This window comes from Lathyrus oleraceus, chromosome 3, assembly GCF_024323335.1.
Source record: "Lathyrus oleraceus cultivar Zhongwan6 chromosome 3, CAAS_Psat_ZW6_1.0, whole genome shotgun sequence".
Lineage (NCBI taxonomy): Eukaryota > Viridiplantae > Streptophyta > Magnoliopsida > Fabales > Fabaceae > Lathyrus > Lathyrus oleraceus.
Window position 1 is genome coordinate 195,346,968 of NC_066581.1, and position 11,308 is coordinate 195,358,275.

At 38.5% G+C, this 11,308-nt stretch overlaps 1 protein-coding gene and 1 non-coding gene across 2 annotated transcripts; one reads left to right on the forward strand and one right to left on the reverse strand.

Annotated features, from left to right (window-relative positions):
• The first annotated feature begins 3,735 nt into the window (after positions 1–3,735).
• LOC127130381 (3-isopropylmalate dehydratase large subunit, chloroplastic) lies at positions 3,736–5,111 on the forward strand. The gene is made up of 3 exons (XM_051059401.1): positions 3,736–4,200; positions 4,315–4,746; positions 4,809–5,111. The coding sequence occupies exons 1-3, from the start codon at positions 3,736–3,738 to the stop codon at positions 5,109–5,111; spliced, it is 1,200 nt and encodes a 399-aa protein (XP_050915358.1).
• Positions 5,112–7,415: 2,304 nt separating this feature from the next.
• LOC127132976 (small nucleolar RNA R71) lies at positions 7,416–7,522 on the reverse strand. Its single transcript, XR_007806978.1, has one exon. It is a non-coding gene; the product is annotated as a small nucleolar RNA R71 (small nucleolar RNA).
• Positions 7,523–11,308: the final 3,786 nt, after the last annotated feature.

An 11,308-nucleotide genomic window follows, 5' to 3' on the forward strand; every position in this document is an offset into this window, starting at 1 on the left:
CAGTACGTGGGCTAGCAAGGCTACCACTATAGGGTAAAGCAAAAAAAGACCAAATTAAGTGTTTAGGTGCCAACCAAACAACTCTCGATTGATGAGGTGGACTGCCGCTAAATCGTCCTAAAAATATGTACAAGGAGTCCAAGGAGAAGTATATTTGATCTCAAAAAGATGGTATTGATTGATGAATGAAGAATGATTGTTTGATAAATAGGATAACTCGGGAAGAACTTAAATTCTCATGCCTATATATCCTAATAGTGCAATAAGGAAATCAGAGCTTTCGTAGTTCAGCCTACTAAGGCTGAAAACAAGATGATTAAGGAGGCAAGAAGAGATGATAGAATGATTGAATGAAAGAGGAGAATAGACTTGATAGTTATTGGATAAGAACCACACTAAAGTCTATGAGTAAAGATGGATACGATAAGCAACGAGCCAAACGTCTCGCAACCAAAGATATCCATAATGAGTGTAGGAAAGCTCCAGTCTCATTCTTTTTTTACCACTTAAGGCTCGTGGCATATGGTTCTCGTCTCAACTTTCTAGTTGCTAGAGAAGGGTCTTTGTTTTTTTTGTGTTGATGAATAAGACCTTATCAATCGTCCGATTCAAACTGTACTAAAGTCTATGAATGAAGGTGAATACAATGAGCAACTGGGTCATTCGTCCCATACCCAAAGATATTCAAAATGGGGGTAGGAATTCCGCATTCCCATCCTTCTCCATTTCATAAGGCTCGTGTCGTACAATATGAATTATGATTGATAAGTTGTTGATGTAGTCCTTGCTTGTTGCATTTCTTTGTGAAGAGAGAGAGACTTGTCATCGTATGATTAGAATTGTGCTAAAGTCTATGAATAGAGTTGAATACGATGTAGACTAGGTCATTCGTCCCATACCCAAAGATATTCAGAATGGGGGTACGAATTCTCCAGTCCCATTCCTTCTCCATTTCTTAAGGCTTGTGCCACACAATTCTAGACTTGATTTAACAAGCTCTAGAAGATGCCACCTTTGATATGCTCGTATTATCCACTGCTTGGTATGATTGAGGATACCTTGATTGAAAGTCTGACTCGAGGCTTCGAGTTCCACAGCTTAGGAAAAACAAGGCCTAGTAAGTGACCAAGGGTCTTTTGGTCACTCAATTTAGACCGTGGGATTATACAAGTGCAAAGGATTTAATCGATCAAAATTGCTTTTGATCAATTTGAATCATGGGTTTGAAACAATTAAAATTAAGATTAATCCTAATCTAAGGGTTAGAAATGATCCAACTAACATAAGGGAGCATGTTATGGTTAGTCAAAATTCTTGATTAAAATTCTATGTACCAATTCTAAGGGAACATGCAATTGTTAAGACTTGAATAAAATTCTATTGTCAAATTCTAGTCTAAAGGGATCATGTAATTGTATGATGAAAATGACAAAATAACCCCTAAAGGGTAAAATGGGAAATTCACAAAAATATGATATTGAATACAAATTAAAATCTTAGCTAAAATCTAACTATAGCCTAAGAATTGATCAAGTCTTGAAGTTGGTTTTAACCTAACAATTAGAAATTAAACTAAATTCTAAAAACAACTAAAATCTAATTAATCCTACTTAATTCTAGTTTTCTAAATCAAAATAATGTCTCTACCATCTAAAATTCTCTCTTTAATCAATTTCTACTTAGGGATTAATTCCTAATCACCCTAATATAATCCTATCATACCCTGATTTTGGTCCTGAAAACTTTCCCAATTGGTCATTTAGTTGCATCATGACCATTTCATCTGGTCATGATGTTATCCACCAAACATTATTTGTTAGACTTGCAACCACGGTCGTTCCATGTTTTTGGGCTTTGCTTTTTTTGTTTTCGTGCAAGATAGTTATTATCCATAGCTAAGCAAGGTTGGGAACCTCTCTTCACTTGATAGAATCAAGAGGAACCACGTGACTTTCCTTCTTGTGTCCCACTTCAATCCATGTTTTGTCTCCCTCATAAACATTATTCATCCCTCATTGTCATATTACTAGTTCGCACCCCTTTTTTTTTAAAAAAAGAAATTATGTGTCAAATGCAAAACATTTTCGTTTTGGGTCCTCATTCATATCCATTTTCTCATTCATTCATAATTCAAAGAAATTTCACATACAATATTTCAATTCTAATTACATACATTTTAAACCATAACACATTTAAGTCACCATCCAAATACTGTAAACAAAAACGAATAACAGGATGATGTAGGTAATGTAACATGCAACAGTAGCCCACGAACTCACTCCAAAACTACCAAAAACTAATTCCAAATAATATGCCAAATCATCCCCATGACCAAACCATGCTTTGCTCCATGATAACCATTATCCGTTGAAGCCAACAAACCATGCGTCCCGCAGCCATGTGAACAAAGTCAGTGCAATCATCATCATAACCTTATTTCCACATGATATTGCATAGCATATCATCCAACTTACAGTGGCGAAATGCTGCAGCATTACCGAATCATTGGGTAATCCCCTTCTCGACATTTCTGCTGTCGTCGACGAAGATTTCTTGAAAAAAGTTTGATATTCAGTTGAACAATGCCTTTCTCGCTGAAGATAAGCACAAATCTATGTATGATGAAATGTCTGCCAAATTTAAGATGCTCGTCTCTCCAAGTGGACCCGTCCTCCCCCCTCCCAGGACTATATCTCTCAATCTTGTAGCATTCTTTTTCAGCAGCTAGAGATTGATTATATAATTGGAGAGATTCATAAATAATTGCTACCAAACTCGTCTGGACCTGCTGCCATAATTAGAATATTTTGAGTGACAAAGGAAGGACACAATGTTTGCTGCAAGGTTCACGGGTTTGAACCATATTTCTACGTCAGTTGTCCTCCTGGAATGGGATCAGATGATATCTCCCATTTTCATCAAATTCTTGAGGCTAGGATGAGAGAAGCCAATAGAAACAACAATGTAGGAAAATTTGTTCGTCGTGTTGAAATGACGCAGAGAAGGAGCATTATGTACTATCGACAATTAAAATCTCATCCCTTTCTCAAAATTGTTGTTGCACTCCCAACGATGGTTGCTAGCTGCCGTGGTATTCTTGATAGAGGTATTCAACTTGATGGTCTTGGCATGAAAAGCATCATGACGTATGAAAGCAATGTACTTTTTGCTCTTCGTTTCATGATTGATTGCAGCATAGCTGGCGGAAATTGGATTGAAATTCCTGCTGGAAAATATAAGAAGGCAACAAAAAGCTTGTCGTACTGCCAGTTAGAATTTGATTGATTGTATTCCAACTTGATTAGTCATGCTCCAGAAGGGGAATATTCAAAGATGGCACCGTTTCGGATTTTGAGTTTCGACATTAAATGTGTTGGTCGCAAAGGACATTTCCCCGAACCTACCCAAGATCCTGTGATCCAGATTGCTAATCTGGTAACTTTACAAGGAGAAGATCAGCCACTAATTCGTAATGTGATGACCCTTAATTTATGTTCCCCTATTGTTGGTGTTGATGTGATGTCATTTGATAAAGAAGAAGAAGTCCTGCTAGCTTAGAGGGATTTTATCCGTGAAGTAGACCCTGATATTATTATTGGATATAACATCTGCAAATTTGACTTTCCATATCTAATTGAGAGAGTCGCGACCGTAAAAATAGCAGAATTTCCAATTCTGGGCCGTATCAGAAACAATAGATTTCGAGTAAAAGATACAACTTTTTCATCAGGGCGAATGAGCCACAGGGAAGGTGAAATATATTTGGCATCCCCGTATACAGCCGCCACATCTTGTTCAAGTGTACTTGTCGTCGTTGTTTCTCAGACATCAATCAATGGTTTCCTCCCTTGTTCCTCCACCGACCACCTTCTTCTTCCACACCAAGAGGGATCTGAGTCTCTCCGTTTTCCCTTCATCATCATCATCTTCTCAGTGATGTCAGAAACACGCTTCCAGGAGTATCTCTTGTTCAGTTACCCCGCCTCAGCAAACACAACGCCAACCTTCTACCACTGGATCAGTGAAGACAGCCAGAAGATATTGGCTAGAGCTGCTGAGAAGGAGAAGGTCATACCTAGGGATAATATTTGGGTCAATGTTGATGTTTTGATGACACATGATGTCTGTGGTCCTGGTTCTATTGGGATTTTTAAGAAGGAGTTTGGTGAGGATGCTAAGGTTTGGGATCGTGAAAAGCTTGTAATAATACCTGATCACTATATATTCACAAGTGATGAACGTGCCAATCGCAATGTAGACATACTCGGGGATTTTTGTCAGGAGTAAAATATCAAGTACTTTTATGATATTAAGGATCTTAGTAATTTTAAGGTAAATCCAGATTACAAAGGTGTTTGTCACATCGCTCTTGCTCAGGAAGGTCATTGTAGGCCTGGAGAGGTTCTCTTGGGCACTGATTCTCACACTTGTACTGCTGGAGCATTTGGTCAATTTGCAACAGGGATCGGTAATACTGATGCTGGTTTTGTTTTGGGAGCAGAGAAGCTTTTGCTCAAGGTGGCTCCAACTCTGAGATTTGTATTGGATGGAGAAATGCCAAGTTATTTTCTTGCAAAGGATTTAATTCTGCAAATTATTAGTGAAATATCCATGGCTGGTGCAACTTACAAATCTATGGAGTTTGTTGGCTCAACCGTTGAAAGTTTAACTATGGAAGAACGAATGACATTGTGCAACATGGTAGTTGAAGCTGGAGAAAAGAACGGTGTTATTCCTCCTGACAGTGTTATATATAAATATCTTGAGGGAAAAACATTTGTGCCTATGAACTAGTTTATAGTGACCAGCAAGCAAGATTTCTTTCTGAGTGTAGATTTGATGTCACAAAGTCGGAGCCACTGGTGGCCAAGCCTCATTCACCGGATAATCGAGCTTTATCAAGGGAGTGCAAGGATGTGAAAATTGACAGAGTATACATAAGATCTTGTACGGGTGGGAAAACAGAAGATTTCATGGCTGCCGCAAAAAAATTTCTAGCATCGGGTAAAAAGGTTAAACTTCCGACGATTCTTGTCCCAGCAACACAGAAGGTTTGGATGGATGTGTACAGCCTCCCTGTCCCCGGTTCAGGTGGTAAGATTTGCTCATAGATATTTGAAGAAGCTGGTTGCGACTGATAACACTAAAATTTACCGTATTTTCGACTCCGATTTCACATGCATTCTAGTTGTTTTATTATCATTTTGTTGTGTTATTGCTATGTTTTCCTTTGTTTTCAGGTTTTTACTTTAATCGGAGCCCCGATCGAGAAAAGGAGTGAAAAAGAGCTAAAAACCCTAAAATTCAGCATTTTGTACTTGTGGCTTACCCCATGGCTGGCGCCATAGACCCTGCCATGACGTGTCCAAACTCAACTTCCCTCAACTGCCACGTTCCCCACTACTTCCACTAAGGCGCCTCAGATTGGCCTTGTGGAGGGTGCAATGGCCTTGTGGCGGGCGCCACAAGAGGAAAAGTTTTCCCTCCCATTTTTAAGTTGAAGGGCATCCTTGTCATTTCCATCTTTTTACTTGCTTATAAATAGAAACTCGAAATCACTTTTACAATCATCCAAACTTAGAACAGAGGCAAACTCAGAGCGACTTTGTTTCACTTAGGCATATATTCAGTATTTTAAAGTGGTAATCGCTTCGCATTAGAGTGTTACCACAATTGTGTAATCAAGTCTGTGATAGAGTATGTATTCGAGTTTGGAGCACTTTGGAAGGAAGTTAATCCTGCCGCCATTTTCATTTCCGCTTTACAATTTATTCAACCCTCCGATTGGAGCAGGTTTTTATTACTTGTCTTTATCTTATTTATTTTCCGCACTCGCTTTACTTTTATTTATTTCCCGCACTCGCTTTACTTTTATTTATTTTCCTGCACTCGCTTAAAATTATTTATTTCCTTGCACTCGCTTTAAATTATTTATTTCCTCGCACTCGCTTTAAATTATTTATTTCCTCGCACTCGCTTTAAATTATTTATTTCCTCGCACTTGCTTTAAATTATTTACTTTCCGCACTCGCACTACTTTAATTTATTTTAATGCACTTTTACTTTACCATGTCTAACTAAATTTATAAGGTTAGAATGTAAGGATTGTAATTAAACCGATAATCCGTACAATTGTTCATAAAAGCACTTAAGGGCTATTTTAACTTTCAAATTAAGTTTTCCCGTACTTCAACTCCGTTGGGTAAGATCGAAAGTTGTCCAACGTCTATCTAAACTTATTTGTTTTTAACTATTTCAAAAACAGCGAAAGCGCTTTGTTTAGTTCATTAGGAGTTTTTAACTTAAGAAGAAAAGAGATTTTAAAAACTATTTTCGGACGCGTTTATAAGTTTAGAGTCTGGTTCGTGAGAGCCTCTTTTGGTTAAGAAATCCAGGTTATAATACTTTTCAACTTAGTCAAGATACTATATTTCTTAAAAATAGGTTTACTACTCTAACGCAATGCGGGCCTTTTTATAAGTGACAATAAGAGGGTTTGATTAGGGGTTACAACTCGGTTCTGAATACGCGAAAGCGACAGTTCCTGTTAAATTAGTTATTTTCAAAGTAGGAAACATTGCCCATAAGTAATTCTATTAGCAAGTACTTGGATTATTAATTGATTACGTGAATTACATTCGACCCTGTCTTTATTAATTAATCTTTATTCAACACTTTACTTTTTCATTGCACACTCCAAAAAACACCTATTTTGATTGCCTTTGATAAACACCATAACAATAGATAACGATAGATTGACACTTGGTCTCTGTGGATTCGACAATCTTTTATATTACTCTGACGCGTTCGTATACTTGTGAGAAGCACCGCATCAAGTTTTTGGCGCCGTTGCCGGGGACCAATTTCTTCAAATTTCATTTCCCTGTTGTTATATCGTTTAGACTTAGGCTATTTCCCGCCGGTCAATGCGAAGAACTCGCAGCACCGGAAGTTTAAGCTTAGTATACCCTCTGGCGGAACCTGAACGTTACGTTCGCGCACGTTTATTCTTTCATAGAATTAAGAGAGATATGACCGAAGATCAAAACCAAAGACCTCTTAAAGATTTCGCTCAACCATCTAATGAAGAACCTAGTTCTAGTATAGTAAACCCAACCATCCCAACTAATAATTTTGAACTTAAACCATCCCTGTTGCAACTAGTGCAACAGAGACAATTCGCAGGTCTCGCTACTGAGAACCCAAACCAACATTTAAAAATATTTCTTCAATTAGCAGACACTTTTAAAACCATTAGAGCTTCTCCTGAGGCAATACGTTTAAGATTATTTCCTTTTTCCCTCAGAGATAAAGCCCTATCATGGTTAGATTCCCTTCCACCCAATTCCATTATGACTTGGGATAACCTTAGAAGAGTATTTCTTGCTATATATTTTCCCCCGAGTAAAACCGCCATTCTTCGAAACCATATAACTAGATTTACCCAAAACCAAGGAGAATCGTTGTTCGAAGCTTGGGAGAGATATAAAGAGTTGTTACGAGCATGCCCACATCATGGTTTAGAAAATTGGTTAATCATTCAAACCTTCTATAATGGACTTCATTACAACACAAAGATGACCATCGACGCTGCCGCAGGCGGTGCTCTGATGAACAAACCTTATCCTGAAGCTAGTGCCCTCGTTGAAGATATGGCTCAAAACCATCAATCATGGGGAGTCGAACGAGCGACAATTGAGAAGAAGGAAGCCCAAGGAGGAGTGCATGAACTAAGCTCTATAGACATGATGCAAGCTAAAATGGACGCATTAGCCCTCAAAGTCGAGCATATGTGCATAAACCCGAATAATGTAGCCGCAGTTTCGTCGGATTGTGAGATATGTGGAACCAAAGGACACCAATCTGCAAAATGCAGTCTATTAAACGAAACCCACTCTGAGCAAGTGAACTACACCCAAGGGAACCCATATTCGAATACCAATAACCCTGGATGGAGGAATCACCCGAACTTCTCCTATAAAAACAATAACCCTATCCAAAATAATGCACCTCCGAGACCTAGTTATCAAGCCCCTAGATCAAATCAACCTATGCAACCTGTGCCATCAAAGCCGAGCCTTGAGAAAATTATGGAAAATTTTATCACCGCTCAAACCCAACAAAACAAGGAGTTCATGAACCAAAACATTCATGTTAACAAATTGATTACACAGTTAGGAACCAAGGTTGACCAAATAGTTACTCATACCAAGATGCTTGAAACCCAGATCCCTCAGGTAGCTTTAAACCAAGCCCCTCAGACTACACCTGGAGGACAATTCCCTGGACAACCTCAATAAAATCCGAGAGGACAAGCCAATGCCATTACCCTACAAAGTGGGAACGCTTATGATGGGCCACCAAACCCTATATTGAGTGAACCCGAAACTTCTAAGGAATGTACAAAACCCACTGACGAAGTAAAGGAACCAGAAGAATCTGAAAACCAGGAAGGTCGAGATAAAGGAGAAGAACCTAAAGATAAAACATACGTACCACCCCCGCCATATAAACCACCTATACCATATCCACAAAGACTCAAACAAAGCCAGATCAATAAATAGTATCAAAAATTTATTAAAGTTATAGAAAAACTTCATGTAGAAATCCCTTTCACAGAAGCCATCACCCAAATACCTTCTTATGCAAAGTTTCTCAAAGACATCCTTACCAACAAACGTAGACTTGACGATCCAAAGCCTTTAGAATGTAATGCTATTTCCGAGGACAAATTAGCAAAGAAAGATAAAGATCCTGGAAATTTCTCCATTCCTTGCCTTTTGGGTAATCATGTCATCGAAAAAGCTTTTCTAGACTTAGGAGCTAGTATGAGCCTAATGCCTTTAGCAGTTTGTGAGAGGTTAAACTTAGGAGAATTACAGCCCACTAAGATCTCACTTTAGTTAGCCGATAGATCTGTTAAATATCCGATAGGAATTTTAGAAGATGTTCCTGTTAGGATAGGTCAGTTATTTATCCCTACTTATTTTGTTGTCATGGACATCAAAGAGGACAATGATATACCAATCCTTCTAGGTAGACCATTCTTATCGACTGCAGGAGCCATAATAGATGTCAAGAAAGGAAAGTTGACATTTGAGGTAGGTGACGAGAAAATAGAATTTATACTTTCGAAATTTCTTATGGCACCTGTGATGGGAGACTCATGTTATGCCTTAGATATCATTGATGAATGTGTTAGAGAATTAGAACAAGAAGAAATTATAAAAATAGTTACGTTACCATCAACTCCCATAAGGGAAGATGATGACTTTAAGAAACCCTACATCGATGATAACCTTTACGAATGTTTATCCCTTACTCCAGATCCTATGCCATGCCCTAAGAAACCAACCTTAGAACTTAAGGAACTGCCTAAGAACCTGAGATATGAGTTCCTCGATGAAAAGATGAACCGTCCAGTTATAGTCAGTGCTACCTTGAGCCAAGAGGAAACGAACCAACTTTTAGATGTTTTACGAAGATATCCCTCAGCCTTAGGATATAATATCTCTGACCTGAAAGGTATAAGCCCATCCGTATGCATGCATCGCATTTCGCTCGAAGAAGATTCAAAACCCTCCAGGGAACATCAGAGAAGAATAAACTCTATAATGAGTGATGTCGTTAAAAAGGAAGTTCTTAAGTTACTTGAGGCAGGTATAATCTATTAGATCTCGGATAGTAAGTGGGTGAGCCCTGTGCATGTAGTACCTAAAAAGGGAGGCATCACAGTCTGCAAAATGATAAAGGCGAACATGTAGCAAAACATTTAGAAGGAGGATGGTGGATGTGTATAGATTATAGAAAATTAAATAAAGCAACTAGGAAGGACCATTTCCCTTTACCATTTATAGACCAAATGTTGGAGTGTCTAGCCAGACACTCTTACTTCTGTTATCTAGATGGATACTCTGGATTCTTCCAAATACCTATCCACCCTGAAGATCAAGAAAAAACTACCTTTACATTCCCTTATGGAAATTTTGCCTACAGACGAATGTCGTTCGGCCTCTGTAATGCCCTAGCTACTTTCCATTGCTACATGATGTCAATCTTTGCAGATTACCTAGATGGTATCATGGAAGTGTTTATGGATGATTTCTCAGTTTGCGGATTTGATTTCTACAATTGTCTTGCTAACCTTGAGAAAATCCTGGAGAGATGTGTGGAGGTGAACCTCGTGCTAACCTGGGAAAAGTGTCATTTCATGGTGACCGAAGGGATAGTTTTAGGACATATAGTTTCCGAAAAAGGTATAGAGGTAGATAAAGCTAAAATAGAAGTTATAGAAAACCTAAAACCACCAAAAACCATCAGAGAAGTCTGAAGCTTTCTTGGACACGCTGGATTCTACCGGCGTTTTATTAAGGACTTCTCCAAAATAACCAAACCTTTAACTGGACTTTTAATGAAAGATGCTGAATTCATTTTCGATGAAAAATGTAATGACACATTTAATCTTTTAAAGAAAGCATTGATCTCAACACTCATTATGAAACCGCCTGATTGGTTGGAACCTTTTGAGATAATGTGCGATGCTAGTGATTATGCAGTTGGAGCCGTTCTAGGACAAAGGAAAGATAAAAATTACATGCCATTTATTATGCCAGTAGAACCCTAGATGCTGCCCAACTTAATTACGCAACAACTGAAAAAGAATTACTCGCTGTAGTTTTCGCTATAGACAAATTTAGATCTTATCTAGTAGGAGCAAAAATTATAGTTTACACCGATCATGCTTCCATTCGTTACCTATTAAGTAAAAAAGATGCCAAGCCCAGGTTACTCCAATGGATTCTATTACTACAAGAGTTTGATTTAGACATAAGAGATAAAAAAAGGCACTGAAAATGTAGTAGCCGATCACCTTTCTAGGCTAGAACATCTAAAACCTGAACTAGTACCCATAAATGATGATTTCGCCTATGGTAGACTGATCACTAGAGTAGATACCATTGAAGATAATAACCTAGATCCTTATGAGCACTCCCAAAATTCCTTAGCAATGAGTAACGTACCCTGGTATGCAGACTTCGTTAATTACCTGGCTGCTGATATAGTACCCCCTGATCTTGACTACCACCGCAAGAAGAAACTCTTCCACGATGTAAGAAACTTCCTATTGGGACGAACCACTCCTTTTCAAAAGGGGTAAAGATGGCATTTTTCGCTGTTGCGTTCCAGAAGAAGAGGTAAATAGTATTATCGAGCATTGTCATTCTGCACCTTATGGTGGACACACGAGCACCTCTAAGACATACGCCAAGATTCTTCAAGCTGGCCTATTCTGGCCTACCATGTGGCG